This window comes from Lissotriton vulgaris, chromosome 3_1 (genome assembly GCF_964263255.1).
Source record: "Lissotriton vulgaris chromosome 3_1, aLisVul1.2, whole genome shotgun sequence".
Taxonomy (NCBI): Eukaryota; Metazoa; Chordata; class Amphibia; order Caudata; family Salamandridae; genus Lissotriton; species Lissotriton vulgaris.
Window position 1 is genome coordinate 1349379748 of NC_141689.1, and position 19975 is coordinate 1349399722.

A 19975-nucleotide genomic window follows, 5' to 3' on the forward strand; every position below is an offset into this window, starting at 1 on the left:
CATCTGCTTTGGCCAGAGCTTAATACTGCTTCAGTGCCTTAAAGTAATTGAAACAATTCTGTGAACATTTGTATGTGGCATTTGTAGCTCTAGCTCTGCATATTCCTACCATCTGCATATTCCTACCATCTAGTATTCGGTATTGACGGTTACAAGTTTTTTGTTCAAAGAAGTCTTTTAATTCATAAGGTATATGGTGGCTCTTATCTTAGTTGGCAGCGCACATGGGCACCTAACTCAATGTTAAATTGTTTTTTTCTGCCATTGGGTTTGGGCGTATATTTCTGGGGCTCCCAGTTTGACGTGTTCCTCATGCTTTTGTTCAAGCCCACCTGGTAAGGTCGACTCTGACACACAGGGTAAAAGTGTTATCGCGCCCGAAGCCACCCCTTCACGTAGATTTTTTTACTTTATAATAGTCAACATATGGTGATCATAATGCTCTTCTCCTCAACAGTTTAAAATCTACCAATTGATGTAATTCCCATAGGAATTGGGTCCCTCTGCTTATAATAACGATCAACCAAATGTAAGTACTTTCTCTTACATCCCCTTTCTGTACTATTCTCCCCGTTTCCCTTGTTTGGTCAATTACCGTGAGATAAAACCTTCTCATAGGTATAAATGCCCTTTTTTGTATCATTTCTCTTGGAAATAGAGACCCCGAGACTGCATATAACCCAGTTATCGTCTTTGCTTTTGTTCATCCTCAAACGACATACCATTTCAATCAAGGAGCCTCTACTACCGATTTTGGTAGGTCTTCATACATTACTAATAATGATTTTGGGCATTTTTTAATGTTCTATCTGCATTTCTGCGTTGGCTCATCAGACATCACTTCTATCACATTTCTTCATAACTCTTGCTTTCCTTAGGGCATTTCTCAGATTTTGTATATATGTTTCCTTTGTTTTCTTGACGGTTACACCAAATTATAAAGAAAGAAATATAGCATTTTTTCCAATGTTGCAACGTTAGGATTGTCTCTCCAGATACACATACAGGTTGGTTAAACCAACTTATATAATTCTAAATAAATAGCAGCAAATGATTTTGCAATGTGCTTATAAATATCCTTCTATTTCAAGTGACGCAGTAAATGATGATAACAGTTATGATATTTCTAATGTACATTTCCATTAGGGGTTTGTGTTAGTTTTTGGCGATGACCTAGGCCTGATGTCATTTGTGTTTCTTGCATTTTGCAGAAGATATGATTAAGACAAAGTTACACTGACATTCGTATGTTTTTAAGCATGTAATAATTTGTAGCTCGGCTGAGTTTACAAATGATTTACAATTTTAATGATTTGTTTATATGTTTTGTCTTTTCTGTTACAGTACAGCCCTGAAGAAGTCCCCTTAGGGACGAAACGCGTCGGCTGTGTTCTTTGATATATGGAGTAAATAAAGAAAAGTCCTTTTTGATAAAAAATCGTTTTGAATGTGATTTTTAGTATTCTTTGTGTACAAACTTGAGATTTAGTTTTCACATTTCTTAAATGTGGTGCACCTTTGCTTAAAAATCCAATTTGATCTAAGATCTCCTTGACTTGCTTTTTAGCTTCTTGTTTAACTGGGTTCTGCCTTTGTGCAGTAGGTTGATTTTTTAACTGGATTTTGTGGGGAGGAGAATCCTTATCCCATCCTACATTATTTTTATATAAAGCAGGGGCTTGGGCCACTGCCCATTTTCTTGCAAATGTGTATTTTTATGAATTGGGATATGATTTGAGAAGGCAGGCATAATCATTTCTTCGCCATGTGGGCACTCCATGACAAACTCTGGTGGCCAGTCTTTCTCTGCTAGAAGGATATCATAGCCTTTAGAAAGATTCTCCCAAAAGAGACCTTTTATTTTCCTAGTTTTATCTCCCTCTATATGTAATGTTATTTCATATAGTTTATGGGGCACGCTAACTCGCTTGTCTGCAGTTTACACTTGAATGTATTCATTCATGTCCACTGTCTCCAGAAGATTCATCAGGATCTTGCGAGCTATGGTCACTTCTGCTGCGCTGTCTAGCATTGTCTGGGCCCACTCCCCGTTTTACAGTTGTGTCCTCGTCCTCAGGATTCTCGGCATGTTTAATTTTAATACTTGCTACCTTCTTTATGGGAAATTGTGATTTTTTATTTTGATGAGCAGGTTCTTTGTCTTTGGACTTGACGTGCTCTTCCTTGTGTTCTGACCGTCCTCTTCTTTTCGATTTCTGTGAGGAAGTCTGAAAAGATCGAGAGGGACGTGTATTAATATCTTGATATCTGTTTTCTTAATTTATCCCTATTTCTAAGGTTGTATCTTTTTTCAGAGGGCTCCCTTTGGGGAGACTTGCCCCCCTCTTCTGGAGATCTATTTCTCAGTTGGGGAGACCTTCCTCTGGACTGAAATTGTTTTTCTCTGGGAGTGGTTTGTTTATTACCCTCCCACATCTTTTTTTGAGAATTGAGATTGTTTTTAATAAAGGTTTTTCTCAGGATTTTCAATTAGTTGGGGTTTTACTGGTTTACCACCCAAACTATCACCTCCTAATTCTTCATAGGATTTTTCAATTATTTTAGCAAGCTCAGACGGTTGGTCTGTTATATCTGTCTCCTTCAATTTTTGGTGGATTGCCACACATGCTGCTTCTCCTTTTATGTTGGCTAATAATATAGCCGAGACCTGCTTAAAGTCTTTTAGTAATTTCATACCCAGAGTTAAAGCAGGTTCTGGACCGTATTCATTTTGAATCTGTCTCAGTACATCTGGTATAACCGCCATAGACGGAACACAATGCGTATTTGTGTAGATAGAAGCAAAGACCGTGCCCCAAGCGTCCCAGTCCTCCACATGTGGTGCGATCCCCATTGGGAGACAGATAGTCAGAATTCTGTATTTTTGGTGAGGGGTAGTATCCGGAAATACTGCCTCTATCTGAGTGATTTTTTGAGCTAACCAGAATTGAATTTGTTCCCGTTTTGCGGGTGTTTTACCAAGACATGATTGTATATTCTGTGGGGGAATTTTGTTTGTGTTCCCCTGATGAGGGGTGTTTTGTGGAATTTTAATTGTAGGTTGGACTATTGAAGTCCGCATGACATATTCGACCAATTGTGTATGATTTTTAATTAGTTGTTTTAGCTGAACCAAAAGTTCTCTGTATGACATTGTTTCAATGTCTGGATGTGGTGTGTAGCTGGCTAGAACCGGCCATGTGGCTCCTGGTCTACCTAGTGGACCGAGCCTGGTAATGTGATTTTGATGTTTTAGGGCGCCATTAAAAAAGAGCAGGTGCTCTTGATATGTTAGTGGAATTTCAACTTCCTCGATAGGAGAGTATTCCTCTGGAGATTCCGCTATTTTATAGTAGTGGAACTCACGTGTGACAGCATGTGCTGCTGGAAAAGTTATCCAGGAATAAAATACCTCTGTCTGCCGATATTCATGGGCCTCTACCACAAATACAACTGTACCACCTCTTGATGATACCCCATTTTGTATCAGTTATATAGTTATGGTTTTTCTTATATTGACCGGGATGAGTATTGCATTCGGGTCGTCATTTTGGATAACTGTGTCAACCGCTAAGAGTTGAGCTGCTAGTCTAACTCTCTCCCTCTCATCCTCACCGTCTGACATTTTTTCTGACAGAAAGTTTTTGTTGCAGATCCAGTTTCAAGGAAACAAAGATTAGGTGTACAATATTTTGGAACACTGTATCCTTCAACGTTGACTATACTGTAAACTAATACATAGGATTCTCATCCTACTAAGTTCCGGCGGATATTTAACCTTTTACCCATTCCAGACGTCTATTCGAGTTTTTACGGGGAAAAGGGTCTGTGTGAAAAAGCACGACTGAGTTACTATAGTATCTAGCGTTAGATTATCGCCTTACAAAACGTTGGGTGCCATGTAGTGTAGTTCCTATATTCCCAATAGGCTCTGCGCATTGGAATAACATAAACAGCAGTGTAGACGTAGGACTGAGGTCATCTAGGTCTCTACTGACTATGTTAGTCTTAATTAGTTTTGCCAGCTAGCTCAGAGTTCACTAGAAACTTTCTCGAATGAATAGGGAGGGGTTAACTTCCCTGATTTAGACAAGAAGGGATTAGCTTCGGACTACCATATAACATGACAACTTTGCTCCCCCAAAATAAAGAATAGATCTCCAGAGTCGTGTGAAAACCATAGACAGCTATTTCACTCAGTCGATCTTGCATGCTTAATTTCACCAGGGTGCAGAGAAATAGAGAGACGGGCGTTTTCAATAAAAGGTGTTATTTTATTGAGCAGTCTTCTTTCTCATGCAAGAGAAATGAATTGCCACAATTGCAATACTTATCATGAAGTAAAGTGCGTACTGCAAAAGGAGTATTATGAAATAATTCTGTAAAAGCATCGATATGGTTTCTTAGCCATATTGTACTTAAAAACGGCTAAAATATTTACGTACATAAAAACATTGACTAACGAACTCAACTGGTTCTTCTAAGGTACCCCTACCCCGGTGTACCTGACCTAAGCCTAATACGTCGGAAGGAGTAAGTAGGTTGCAGTTTTAGGTTAAGTTGGGTTTTTGCCAAGAATCTGAATCAAGAATTCTCTCTAAGGTTTGTATCAGCTCCGTACCTTGGTTATAGAATGAAGGAGGTCTTTTATCTCGTTTCTGAGGACTCAATCTCCCAGTGACCCGCAAGGGTGACTGGAAACACCGGAGCTAGATTTCTTGGCGTGAGAAAAGGCAGCTTCTCTCCTGGTGTGTCAAAGGGAGGGACGGCTTCCTTCGGCTCACGCATCAGCTGGGCTTCGGATAAGTAGATAGCCGCTCTGCTCCACACCACCGTGTGTTGCTTAAGGCAAGTGTTGGTATATTTATACCTGGAAGGTGCCGTGTTTGACGTAAGGTTGGACATAAGACGTCAATAAAAGATGTCACTAAGAACGGGCCATTCTTTTAGTGCTCGCAGGAGTTCTATGACAAATCAAAACAAGGGCATGGGAATTCCCAGGTTGCTGGATGTTTGTTATGTTGAAAGAACTCGTTGTGCTCTCTAGGAGTCTAAGGAAGTAGCCTTGCCGTATTTGGGCTGCATGGGCTATGACTAAATATGGGTATGACTCTTTTAATAAATTATTTTTATTGTTGCATCAGAAGTATCACAAATGAAAGAATTAGCATACGGCAGGGCGTCAACATTCCGCCTTGTCCGTTAGTTGCGCAACTTTTCTTATTTCTGGATTCCACAAGCATCATTAGAACACTTAGATCTTTAACTTAAAACATAAAGAGAACATAATAAAATAAAGCAATCCCCCAAACAGCAGCCCACCTACCCACCTCTTCCCCCTTCCCCCTGGACCCACCCCGCTCCCTCTATGGAACCCTTACCCATCTCACATACATGATCTGCGCATTCAAGTATGTACATGGCCTTCAAAGGTCACTATAGTACGTTCTGCCGCGTCAGGGACTCCCCCGACCTCCTACTCTTCGTCTTCATGGCCTCATTCCAGTCCATGGTATTGTCTCCACTTTGCCCACACTCTCCGAAACTTTTTTGGGCAGCCCCTGGCTTTGTAAGTCACTCTTTCTGCCGCCATGTACAGATCCAGCCCCCTCCTCCATTCCTCTAAATCTGGCCTTTCGGACGCCCCCCAGTATCTTGCAATATCCCTTTTCGCTACCACTAAAGCCAGTACCAGAAAGATGATCAAAGGGCGAGTCAGGTCTACTTCTGTCGTCATGCCCAGCAGCGCCAATCTAGGGTCGCGCGGTAGGTTCACACCCAGTACCTCATCCAATTCTATGAATATACCTTCCCAGTATTCCTGAATAACTTCGCAACCCCAAAGTGTGTGAAAAAAATCGCCATTCTGCTGGTGACATCTAAGGCACGCTGTGTCAGTTATCCTCCCCGTTTTAAAAAGTCACACCTTGTCAAAATAGGATCTGTGGAGCACCTTGAATTGTATGAGTCTAAGCCTCGACTTAATCGCTACCTCGCGTGGGTGCATGAGAACAATCTCCCAATCCAGATCCTCCATGCCTCCCACATCTGCCTCCCATTTGTCCCGTAGGTCCTGTAGGTCCCCTAACATATTGTTGGTCAAAGTTTTATACGTGAGGGATATCGTCCCGCCCAGTATCTGTTCCTGCAGCAATCTACCCTCCAGTGGCGCGTATTCTGGGATGTCTGTGAGTGTGATGTTTTGTGCCCTCCATGCGTGTCTCAGCTGTGCATATTTGTAGTACTGGGTGTTGTGCAAGCCAAATTCTTCCCTAAGCGCCTGAAAGGTTTTCAGTTCCCCCCTCGCAATCACGTCTCCCACTGTTGAAATACCAATATCATCCCACTGTCTGAATCCTCTCAGTTTGAGTTCACCCAGCCACGTGCAGCACCATAATGGTGTCTGTCGGGTGGGCCGCTTGTCCCATCCCATTCGTTTTGTCGCCTTATGCCACGCCATCAGCGTAATTCTCGTGGCCGGTAGGAACTGCTTTCCCACCGTCCCTCCATAGAGGTAGTGCCGTATGTTTTTGTTTGACCACTTAGACCGTTCTAGTGCGTAGGTAGGGTGATCGGCTGCCGCAAGTAACCACTCGTTAATCCGGGCGAGGTGTTCCGCCCAATAGTACGCCTCCAAGTTGGGAAGAGAAATCCCTCCACTGTATTGGTGGCGCTGTAGTGTGGATAGAGCTACTCTCGGCTGTTTCCCCAGCCACAGGAATGCCCGCAAATTCGCATGAATTTTAGTCAAAGTCTTGGCTGGCAGTGGATAGTATTCGTTTTGAAGTGCGTAGAGAAACTTCGGTAGTAGGACCATTTTATAGAGTGCTGCGCTGCCCAATAAGGTGAGCGGGAGCTGTCTCCACCTATCCATCTCTGCCGTTGCGCCTACCATAACTCGGGCCACGTTGTTGGCGAAGGAGAGTTCCCTATCCAGAGTTATATATATTCCTAGGTATTGAAAGCCCTCCTTTGTATGAATGAGTAGCCCTGGCAGGCACTCCCTCTGTTCCATGCCTTGCGGGTCGTATAGGACTGATTTGTGCCAGTTTATAGTGTGGCCTGCCCTTGCACCGAAACCGGCTAATTCTCTGAACAGTTCCGGGATTGTCATGTCTGGGTCAGTTACAAACAACAGGACGTCATTGGCATACAAGGATATTTTCTCCTGTGTGGCGTCCGAGTCTCCCCATGTGAAGCCCCTGATCCCCTGATTCTGTCTAATCCGTATCGCTAATATTTCTATTGTAAGGGTAAAAAGAAGGGGGGACAGTGGGCAACCCTGGCTTGTTCCCCTGCCGACTGGAAATTCGCGGGACAGCCTCCCGTTAACCCGCACTCGTGCCCTCGGGGCTGAGTATAGGAGCTGAACCCACTTCGAAAACTTGGGGCCAAACCCAAATCGCTGGAGGGTCTCCATCAGGAAAAGCCAATGGACTGCGTCGAAGGCCTTCTCCGCGTCCAGGGAGAGGAACCACTGGGGTTCACTTCTCCCTCGAACCTCCTATAGCCAATTATGAGTTTGGCGGAGGTTTAATTTGGTCGTCCTATCCGGGAGGAAACCGGACTGGTCCATATGCACCAGGTCTGCAATGACCTGTCGTAGACGTTTAGCCAGAACAGTGGCCAGAATCTTTGTCTCCATATTGAGGAGGGAAATAGGGCGGTAGGAGGCACAATCGTCCCTGGGCTTTCCCTCCTTGTATATCGGGACGATAGTGGCCAGGGTGAGATCTGGCGGTAGACTCTCCGCCTGATATGCCTCTACGAATAAAGCTTTTATATGTCGTTGTAACAGGGCAGCCGTCCGCTTGAAGAATTCCGCCGGGAAGCCATTTGGCCCCGGTGTCTTCCCCGGTTTCAGCGATGCTATGGCCTCCAATATTTCCTCCAGTGTCACTTCAGCCTCCAAGGCCGTGCTGGCCTCAGGGGACAGAGTCGGTACCTCCATATCGCACATGTAGTGTATCGCATCCTCCCTGTCACCCAAATTCCTGGCCCTATAGAAGTTCTCATAATATGCCGCAAAGGCATCCGCTATGGCCTTGTCCGTGTACGCCCGTCTGTTCCCCGCTAACGTAATCTGATCCACCCACCTTGCCGCTCTTTCTTTCCTGCTCAACCATGCCAAGAGTTTGCCGGACTTGTCACCCACGTCACATAGTCGGTGGAGTGTCGCCAACGCCTGAGTATGTGCCTCATCAGTGACTATTTCCCTATAGTGTCTCTGAGTGTCTAACAGTTTCCTAAGGAGTGCCTCTCCCTTCCGCTGGTGGTATTCTGCTTCTAGGGCTAAGATAGACACCTCTTCACAGGCTATCTTGTCCTGTTGCTTCCGCCTGAGATGTCCCAGCCTACTTTGTATGCGATCCCTCAGGTCCGGTTTCATTGCCTCCCAAAGGGTAACCCCAGAGTCAACCGTACCCTCATTTTCGGCCATGTACACCCTTATGTCCGCTCTAATGCCCCACAGTATTTCCGGTGTTTGGATGTCCCAGGCCGCTAGTCGCCATTCTGCCTTCCTCTCTCCTCTCTCCCGCCCCAACTGCGCATACAGCGGGGAGTGATCTGAAATTCCCCTTGCTTTGTAGTCTGCTAAATCTCTCGCTGAAACATCCTGCCTGGACACGAAGATATAGTCTAGCCTAGAAAAGACCCTGTGGGCCCCCGAGTAAAAGTAAATGTAAATGTAAATGTAGTTGAGCTTATATAGCGCACAGCTACCCGCAGTGGGTGTCCCGGCGCTTGCTTAGGGAACCCGTCCTGATATTCCCCTGTGTGATAGCCCCAGCGGGTATCCACAAGGTGAAAGTCAGGCATCCCGCCGCGAGGAGCCATTGTGGAGATTAAGCAAGCTATTGCCCAGAGTCGCGGAGTGTGAACCCGTGAGTCGAGAAGGCACCGGAGCGAGAATTATCGAGTCCGTGGAATTTTTAGCCCAAGACCTGCCGAGGCGGGGAATTGAACCCTGGTCTAGGACCGATCTCAGCTTCCGGGTCTGCCGCCTCTAACCCCTGAGCCACACTTCTCCCCCCCTGAGCCACACTTCTCCAAAAGGAGTAGGACTCCTGCGTAGGCTGAAGCCACCTCCAGACATCGGTAAGGCCGATGATGTTCATTTGCAGCGCTAGGGCCGAAGTGGACCCTACTGTATGTGGTGTCCCCGACCGATCCTGTGAAGCGCACATAACATCATTAAAATCACCCCCCACTATTTGTATTGTGTCGGCCGTGTCCATGAGTATAGCAGTGATTGCTTTGAGTGTGCATGCCTGTAACTTGGGCGGGGCATATACTGATAGGATCGTGTACCTACGCCTCTTCCAGACTCCCTGAACTCCCGCGTAGGTCCCTTGTGGGTCTAGCCAGGTGCGAGTGATAGTGAATGGTGCCGTTTTTTTTAATGAGAATCGCTACTCCCCTGGAGTTTGTTGTGTATCCTGCATGCGCCAGCACTACATGCCGGGCTCTCGCTATAAACGCGCACTGATTGCCTCTAAGGTGTGTTTCCTGGAGAAGGATGATATCAGGCGCTAGTCTTTTGAGGTAGGCGTTAACTAGGCTTCTCTTAATCTTTGACCCAAGGCCATTCACATTCCATGTTAACACAGTGACCCCTGCGTCACCTACGTGTGGAGTACCTAGTGTATCTGCCATTGTGTGTCACACTCTCCTTCCGATGTAGGTCCCTGGATTAGGGGTGGCTCGAGGCATGGCCTGGCGTGTCGCTGCTGCTTCTCAACTGACCCCCCCCCCCCGCAACCCTCTTCAACCCCAACTTGAGGGAATGTAGAAACCAACCCCCCCCGCACTCCCCTCCCCACCTCCCTCCCCTTCCAGTCGCATCCCAACCTGGGACCAAACTATCCACGGGAGAAGGCCTGTCGCCCTCCCACACATCCCTCCCATCACACACCAAATAACTGTATAAGCAACTCAAACAACATTGAAGGGCGTGTCAACTTGCGTGCTCCCGGTGGCCGGGCTGCAATCTCACTGGTCCCTGAGCATCTACAGTTATGAGTGTGAGTCCTGAGTGTCCGCAGTGGGCTCCTGCCCCGACGAATCCTGCTCCAAGTGCTGTATTTCTTTGACTAACGGGTGGACCGAATCTCCAAGTCCTTCCTCCTCATCCCCGCCTGAGCCATGGCCCTCTGAGTCTTCCTCCTCGTCTCCCTCAGAACGGATGCCATTCCGCAGGCAACTAAACCTGGAGCCTGCTACTGAGTCATTTCCCGGGGACGTTGATCTGCCCCCCCTTCTTTCACTGGCACCACGGGTCTGATAGGGCGTTGCCGGCTTACGTTTCTTCGTCTTGCCTGATCGTCTACGCTGCGGTTTTGGTAGCTCCCAGTGTGTCCTTTCCCTCATTGACCTGTCCATGGCTTCCCGCCCGGCCGCCTCTCTACTGTTTAGGATGGGGCGTTCTTCAAGCCATTGCCAGGTGTCCTCCGGGCATGTGAAGAAAATGGATTTATCTTTATAGATCACTTTGAGTTTCGCAGGGAAAAGGAGCATGTAAGCAATGTTCAAGGATCTTAATTTCGTCTTAACTGAGTCAAAGGAGCGGCGCCGCTTCGACACCTCCTGGCTATAGTCCGGGAATATCATTATGATTGCATTCTCGAAACGGATTTCTCCCAGCTTCCTGGCTTCTCTTAGGATCAGATCCCTATCTGCATAGTTCAGGAATCTCGCAATGACTGGTCTTGGTCTTGCGCCTTCCGGCGGCTTGGCCAGGAGCGCCCTGTGTGCTCTCTCAATGACGAAGCACGCAGAGAATTGCGCTGCCGGGAAGGTGGTCTTCAGCTAGGCCTGGAGGAAGGAGGCATAATCCCTCCCTTCAATTCCCTCTCTAAAGCCTACAAAGCGGAGGTTGTTGCGCCTCGATCTGTTTTCTGCATCGTCCACCTTCCATTGCAGGGGACGGTGGGAGGCCTGGAGCTCCGCCATGTCTTTTTTCAGGGCTGTGATCGATGCCTCATTATCAGTGACTCTAGTTTCGGCCACAGCCACCCTGTCCGTTAGATTCCGGTAGTCTTGTCTCAGCAACGTTATCTCGGAGCCCACTTCTCCAATCTTCACCTCCAGGGCCGCCCGGGATTCCTGGATGTCACTCGCAGAGGCCTGGATGGCCGCAAGCAGCATCGCCGTTTCGGATTGTGCGCCGGAGGACTCCGGTCGGTGCTCCATGGCTGGTCGTGACGTTGCATAATTATCCATGGGGCCCTGTTTAGTTGGCTTAGGGACCGGGTCTCTCTTCCCCATGGTGATCTTCGTCTCAGGCGGCTTGGCGCTATATGCGGCCTGTCCGCACCGTGTGGAACGCACGAGCTTTGAGGGAATGCCACTCCGGAGGTCGTAGCTTCCCAGTGTGTTCTAACTCCAGCTTCCGCCGCCTGTCCAGGAATATCCCCGAGGGGGGGGTTCCCCCACTGCCAAGTCCCCTCAGGCGCCCCTCCTCGGTGTTGTGGGCTCTTACCCGAATCTGGGCTCTGCGCGGTCTGTCCTGGCTGTCTCCTCCCGCGCCACCATTAATTTTGTCACCCAGTGCCGGGCGCCCAGGTGTGCCAAGATCCGGCCCTCGCTCCACGTCCAGGAGCGCCCCCACTCCCGGAGGCTCACCGTCCTTATCACGTAGCCAGCGGGGGGGGCTGCCGGTGTACGGGCGGGTGTAGAAGGTGTCCCTGTTTCGATGGTTCCTACCAGTTGCTGAGTGCCCCTCCGGCCTTCTCCCGGTTACTGCTGCCTCTTTCACTTCGTCCACTCCGGCTCGACAGCCGCCGAGGGGACACTGCCTCCACGCCCGTACCTTGTCTCCCCCACCGTGTCTTCGGAATCCTGTGCCCTACGTGGTTGGGCGCACAGCTTGCTCGGCCGCAGTTCCGTGGATGGCGGCCTGGTCCCCGCTGCACCTCGGACCCCCAGACCGCTCAGACCCTGTCACTCCGGGCCGACCAGCGGGGGGGGCCACCCCCAGTGATGACTCCGCTAGTCGCTGTCCCTCCGTCACCCGCTATTGCCGGTTCCAGGGCACCTCGCTCGCACCCGTGTGGTGCTCCGTTTCGTGTCGGGGTGGGTGGGGGGGCGGGGGATGCGGCCCGCAGGCGGGGTTCCGAAGGATGGCGCGGGAGGGGGCTGTGGACAACCTGGACTGCCACGACGAGGTTCCTCCCCAGGGTGGCCCCCACCGCCGGTGCGTGTCCCCGCGGGGTCACCTCCTCCGCTTTTGCCGTATCAGCCTCTCCTCCACAGGCACACGTCGGCGATTCCGACTCCTGCGTTCCTCCGCTTCTTCCCCTCCACAGGGACAGCCCCTCTAGCGAACCGCTCTCGTCTGCCGCCGCTTCCCTCCGCCGTGCAGCGTGGGGTACGGCCTCTCTTCTCCGCTGTTCCCTGGGGACTGGGTCGGTTACCAGTCGGCCGCCATCTTGGTAAAGGCGGCCGAACCTCTGAAGGGCGTCTCCTGTTCCGGATCGGGCACCACTGCCGCTGTTCCACAGAGGCTCAGGCTAGGGCCGGGTGAAGTTGTGGCTCCGACCTTGTCTCGTTGTTCAGTCAAGGACACGAGCTCGCTCCGCTCCGTCTCTGCCGCCACCTAGACCACTGCTGCCATTTTGATCTCCGCCATCGTTCCCGGCCCAGCCGCCGGTCGTCCAAGTTCCAGGCAGCCCCGCTTGGGTGTCGCTCCCTCGGTGTGCTCACTAGATGCCTGCAGCAGTCATACACCGTATATGAAAGGGTGTGCTCTCCTGGGTGTCGTTTTTCGTCGGATTATAGTGCAGCCCGGCCGGAGCTCCGGCGAGGCACGTCCTAGCCGGCCATGCTGCTGGCCACGCCCCCCCAATATGGGTATGACTCTTATGCTTTTATAAGGACATGATTTATTATAACCATATAAGGGCATACATCTGGAATATTTAATTAGGGTCCTAGATACATTCACAACACCATTGCATATTGTTGTACTCCCCCCCCCCACCTTTTTTTCTAGGGAGCCGGTTTGGACGCATCGTCACCAACGATGGGTCCTCAATATTGGGACTGTTTCCCGACCCCACTGTTTATTACCCCTGTTCAGAAACGCCCCGCCCCCTCATGGAACTTCACACAACAGGGTACCCATAAAATACGAATATGCAACATTATATATCACATAGGTGCATCAGACTACTGGGGAGTCACTGGTCACTACGCCCCGACTCCTAGATGGGCAGTCATTACTACTGGGCAGCATATACACCCGGAATGACGAGCACAACAAATTCTGGGACCGTCTCACAAAGGTTCTTGCCCAATTCGCCTCCATACCATGGATCCTAGGGGGGAGGGGTACAACTGTATACTGGACCCCATCTTGGACCGATTATACCCCCCACCCACGCATTCTTCTACATTTCGGCAAACTGAACCATTTAAGGCATGGGTCACACAATGGGCACTTAATGATTCATGGAGAATGCAACACCCACAGACTCGACTGTACTTGTTCCACTCCATCCCACATAACCTGCGGGTCCGTATAGATAGATTCTTATGCTCAGCGGCGTTACTCCCCAGAATCCACCACTCTGATTACCTGGGCAGGATTGTTTCTGACAATGACGCTCATATCCTGCGACTCAATTGGAGGCCCCCACACCCCCCAGTCCCCACTTGGTGACTACCACAGGACTTCCTAAGAGACCAAGCCTTTAAACACGAACAGGGACAGAGTATCCAGGACTACTTTGCCCATAACGCAGGGACAGCGTCTTCGAAGTTAGTGGAGTGGGACACGTTCAAAGTAGTGGCCCGGGGAGAATGTATTAAACAAAGAGCTGGGGTAAAACGGACACTAGAACAGGCTCTCACCAAAGCTGAAACACGACTTGCTACCGCTACTAAACGAGACAATACTTCCGATGAAACAGCGACACTAGTGGCTTACACCAAGACAGAATACCAAGCTGCCTGCGTCCACCTCCGGCGATACAATTTTAGAAAATATGCGGCCCTAATGCACAAAGAACTGGATAAAACCGGTACATTGTTGGCATGGTTAGCTAAACATGACACTGACGTGAGGCCCATAACAGAAATAATAGACCCCCTCGGAAATCTTGTACGGTCCCAGGATGAGATCCTCTCGGCGTTTCATCAATTCTACTCCGCGGTTTATTGTAACCTAGCACCGACCGAGCAGGGCATACTTGACCAATTTCTTGACCCCCTGATGATCCCCAAAATTACTGAGTCAGACTGGATACGAAGATACAATCTACAGACATTACTCAAGCCCTTCACGCCTTAGCTCGTAATAAGGCTCCGGGACTGGATGGGTTCCCCCTAGAATATTATACCACTTTCTCCCCCTTATTGGTCTCCCGATTGGTGGCGATGTTCTCGGTTGCATTGAAGGTAGGAGAATTGCCAAGATCCCTTCGGGAGTCCGTTATAGTGACTTTCCTGAAACCAAACCGCGATCCCCAGCAAATGGCCTCCTTTCGTCCCATCACGCTTCTATCCGCCGACTGTACGATTCTAGGAAAGATATTAGCGGACAGATACTTGCAAATCATATGACGCTGGTAAAACCCAGACCAATGCAGCTTTGTCCCAGGCAGGAACACATCCCAAAATATACGCCGACTATTCCATGATCAAGATCAAGTCGGTGACAAGTATCCACGGGCGGCCTGCCTGATCCTATACCTCGAAAAGGCCTTTGATACCCTTACATGGCAGTTCCTTTTCTCTGTCCTACAACGAGCGGGACTGGGTCCCAACCTCCTGACGTACACATGGCTCTTATACACCAAACTCACCTCGCGAGTTCGCATCGGGCGGTACATCTCACCGGAATTTGCGGTGCAAAGAGGCACGAGGCAGGGCTTCCCGCTTTCACCCCTGCTCTTTGCACTCGCGGTAGAACCCCTGGCTATACGGCTGCGCCAGGAGGGACAACACTGGGGCATCCCAATAGTGGACACCTTGCACAGTGTATCCATGTATGCCAATGACCTCCTGCTATATGTTCGAGACATCACTGCAGATCTCACTCCCATTTGGGCAACGCTCACAGAATTTGCTGACGCCTCAGGGCTGAGAGTGAACTGGTATAAATCCACAGTATACCAATTACACCCGAACCTTCCCCCCAGAACATTTGGCTAGGGGACCAGAAAGTGGCCTGGACTGCAGAGGCCCCCCTATACCTCGGGATCCGTCTCTATCATTCCCCAGTTGACATTTTCGAGGGCAATCACTGTAGGGCATTGGCCAGTATCAGGTCGGCAGTTGGATTTTGGCGGAATCTCCCATTGGCCCGATTGGCCGGGTGGCTCTAGCCAAAATGATAACAGTCCCGAGACTGCTGTACCATTTCACGAATCTACCAGTAATCCCACCCAGAACCTTTTTCAGAGACCTAGACTCACTCCTCCGCTCGCTAATATGGGGAAAAAGCAGACATAGGATAGCATTGGCAAAACTAAAACTACCCACTACGCAAGGAGGACTAGGTGCCCTGTCCTTCGAATCATACTTCCTCTGGGCGCAACTGCAGTGGTTATCCTACTGGACGGCAGGCAGACACTTAGGTGAGACATACACTACAACCGGCCGGGTGCCCACCCCTGAACTACACCACCTATTAGTGCAAGGAACTACACCGAAACAGACATAGCCCTTACAAGTAGTGGTGGTCCGCAAGTGCATGCAAAGACTACATCGTATGTCACCAGGGAAGCCCCCATACTCACCCCTGCTGCCGCTGGTCGGTTGGCACAAACACGATCACTATTACACATCCAACATGCTCCACACACGGACGACCTGCGGTATCACCGAAGCAGCAGAGTCACTATTTGAGGACGGACAACTAAGACCGTTCCAACAACTCGTAGACAACTACGATCTCCCCCCTGGACAGTTTTTACTTCATTGCCAACTACTCGAGAGTTACTGACTGTACCATGACCTATCGTCGGGGGTACTAGCCACACACCCGGTCATCCATACAATCTTATATATGGGGGTGGGGCGACACCTAACCACATGGCTCTATAAAGCCATACGGGAACTTACAAACAGACCCCTAGAGACCCTACGGACCACTTGGGAGGAAGAAATAGGGCACCCCTTACGTGAGAAAGAATGGGAGAGGGCTCTTGAATCCCCCAAGAAGGTATCCAGAAACGCAAGCTTTAAAAATATACAATTCTATATCCTTCATAGGGCATATCTGACACCAGCCCGCCTCCAAAGATTTTATCCTGATACCCAATTCCTCTGCCCTAGATGTCATGTGCAGGAAGCAGATTCGTACCATATGTTCTGGAGCTGCCCTACTATACATGCATACTGGCACAATATCCACAAATCACTTGGAGAGCTCACCGGGCACACACACCTGACCACCTGGGAATCCTGTGCACTAGGTATCTTCCAGAAACAGAAGCAACACAAAGCGCCCACTAGGTTTGTCTCACTGGCCATTTTACTGGCCAAACGAGGCATAGCCATGCACTGGAGATTCCCCCACAAGCCCCCGATTACGGTGTGGGTGGGATCAGTACTCAAATGGGCAGCTGCAGAGGAAGAAACATTAGGCGAAGAGGAGGTGAAAGGGATACGCAAGCTTCCCATTTCCATGGAATGGGCCCTGTTACTGCACCATTTCAAACAGTCCCCGCCCGTGATAACCCAGACTGTGACACACACGTATCTATAAGCTCACAACCGCCAGAGCAGCCTACAAGTACACACCCCAGGTCTCCTACCGCGGCGTCCACGTAGAATCACTAGCGCATAGGGCCATACATCACGCCACACCTGAAGGCCAGATGTCAGAACGCGTCTGACTATATATTTCCCATTCTCCCTAGTAGTGCATAACTGTACCGACCAATGTGTATACAACGCCCCGATCCTCCATCTGACAACAGTACCCAGAATTCCATGAACACCCCCCAGTTTCGTACCCCAGTTTTTCATGGCAATCATTTGACTTTCCGCCTCACTGTTGCCAGAGCAATGGACTAATCAGAGTATGAATAGCACTGTCCCACATGATAATAGAGAGTATGGCAATCCAATGTACTGTATCCAAATGTACTCTGTCAATGTAACCTTTAAATGCCAATAAAAATATGTTACGAAAACAAAAATTGTTTCCAACACTTCTGATAAAATTTCTATTTCTTACTCCATATTGCGTGCCCTATAAGTATTTCTTCATTTAATTTATTTTTTCTGAGGCTCACTGTCGTTTGATTTCTTTAAATTGAGACAAGTTTTTCTTAACTTTGAAAATCTTAACAATTTTTATACAACCAGTCATTCTTAATGTTATAATTTACTTTCTGGTTCTCCTGTAATTCACCTAGTTTCTTCAGCCTGTTCTTTATACAAGACACCATTCCTTTATTTAGGTTTCAATACCCTCAATCCATTACCATTACATGCATAAACCGTCTTTGTATAGGACTTGAATTCTATTGGTGCAAACATATTTCATCTAAATGTGGTTTTGTACTGTGAATTTTCTATGCCAGACGGAGGACAGTTTGCCTTGTTGCTTCAAAGTTTATACTGGTTCTTCTATGTAAAGGTCGATGATCACATCCTTCCTGGTCTAAGATTCTAAAGTTACCCCCAAGTTCAAATGAACATACTTTAGTAAACATATAATCTATTGGGCAGGGCTGATTGCTGTAAAAGAATGTCAGCATAGCTAAAGAATCCCCTGTTGAAGCAAGGGTATAATAACCCTAATGAGGTTGGAAGGTTCAAAATCTCCTTTCCTCTTTTTTGTTAGTACTCCAGAAAAAACTGCCATAAGAATAGAGTTTGCCAGCAAGAATTAAAATCCTCAGCAGCAATAAACACTACTGTATTGGGGAATAACTTTAAAATTCCAGCGTAGCTAACTGTTTTATTCTTAATTAGTGTTTGCATTGTATATATGTATCCATGAATTGTGGTAATGTGTTTTTTTGGTTTACTTATGTATGTAAAAACAGTAGTGTTATCCACAGCTACTACAGTATATTTCAGACAAGTCTGGACAGTCAGGTTAACCATATCCGATTATTAGTTTAGCACGTATGCAGAATATCCATGCTGATTTCACAGGTTAAAGTGTTCTGTTTGAGTATACTTGTACAACTCAAAAAGTAGTGTTATTTTTAACTGATGTTTTTGCATTTTATCAATTTAAGATTCTGGATATGAGCAATTTAAAATGGCAGAAAAATCACATGGAAATTGGATCAAGCTGTACCTTGAGGGCAATGTCTCAGAAGCTCTCTCAAATCTTGGGGAAAAAGTGCTCAAGCAATATTTATATGCCCTGAGGGCCCTGAGCTCTTCTCTCAGCAAACAGATAGCCCAGTATGACATGTACTCCATGGCAGCAGGAACAGTGATAATACTTGAGGTATGTCATTTTAATTATTTTCTCCATAAATTCTGTGTTAACTGTGTTGGGACAAAATCCTTTAAGCAGTGAAAATCATTTAATCACCACATCTACAGCAGAGGGAGAATACAAACAGTTTTATTGCATATACCCAAACTAATACAGCTGGAAGTTATAAGTCAGTCTCAAATTAGACACGCTGTGAGTCTAGTCTTATAATACTAATTTTGGCAAACATCCATAACTTCAATACAATGTTAACAATAGAAAAAGCTTTCTGCTTTTTCATTATGTCCCACCCAGATTACATACATTTCCTTCAAGCGCAGCTTTTTCTGGTGTTCGTGACTTCTAGAAGTCTCGCTACACTTACAGACTACAATTGGATCATTCTTGCTGCTCTGAATTTATTTCCTGTTGCATATTCAAGTCAGGAAGTTTCTCAGCAAACATACAATGAGAAGAAATTCACTTAAGTCAGTCCGCATTTAGACCTTTTTTCGAAAGCAGGCTGTAGGTTATTACCAGATAAAATGTGCAACTTACACATGCACTTTTACCAAACACCTTTAAATGGCATTATACTATTTTGCTTTCTGTACATGATAATATTTCATAGTTTGTGGGCAAGTGACAGGTAAAACAGACTATTGAACAGAATAATTAGGGCCTAAATCTAAATTAGGGTTTTGAGTCCTTTCATTCCCTTTTACTACTAGGATATCGAGTCGTAGCTTTTGTTTACTTAGAATGAAGCAATTTCCATTCTTGCTGATCTTAATACGTAGCCTCCTGCTGCCATCTATTTTCACCTGTTCTCCCGCGGGCAGAATCTAACCTCGCGCCTGTCAGCGACTCGATATCCTTGGTAGTGTATACACCGTTGTAGTGTATTGTCGCTATTCAGCTGGGGACATATTCAAGGTCCAGATGAGTTGAGGAGTCTATACCCAGATACCTAAGGCTTTGACTAACTCTGTTGCGAGTGACATACCTCCCGCCCAAGCGCCTACATACTATTGATAGTTCGAGAGACCCAAGGTGCCCCAGATGTCACTATGCAACGGCAGATTTCCCACACATGGTTTGGTAATTTCCGACTATGCAGGTATTTTGGACAGCTATCCTAGAGGATCTGCACAGAATAACGGGATGGAGGGTTGCCTTAGAGGTGCGTACTTGTCTCTTTGGATTGATTCCCCGAGACCCTAAACGCAAAACCAGCAGGAAGCTCCTGGTATTGGGGCTTGTGACAGCTAGATGGCGAATAGCAATTAACTGGCTGGCTCTGCATGGGCCGCTGATAGAGAACTGGAAAGCCGACCTGAAGGAATGGGCATTGGGGGAGGAACTCCCGGAAGTGTTTCAGGCGTGGGGGCTAATGGTCCAGGAGTGAGGGAGAAGCTCCCCCAACTCTACACAGACCGTGTCGACTGGTGATAGTTACGTGGGAAATGAATCTCCCAGACAAGGGGAGAGAAGAGAGGATACCCCTGATTGAACTGATGTTAGATGGACCGCTAGGTGGGTGGGCCCGGTAAGGGGGGGTGGGATTGGGAGGGGGGTGTTCAG

At 47.9% G+C, this 19975-nt stretch overlaps 1 protein-coding gene across 1 annotated transcript in view; it reads left to right on the plus strand.

Moving 5' to 3' along the window:
* The window catches only part of PIGG (phosphatidylinositol glycan anchor biosynthesis class G (EMM blood group)), an 867273-nt gene that overhangs the window by 286929 nt on the left and 560369 nt on the right, over nt 1-19975 (plus strand). Inside the window, exon 7 of the mRNA XM_086961823.1 lies at nt 18204-18421. Coding sequence (XP_086817949.1) covers nt 18204-18421 — 218 coding nt within the window. The remainder of the gene's footprint in view (nt 1-18203; nt 18422-19975) is intronic.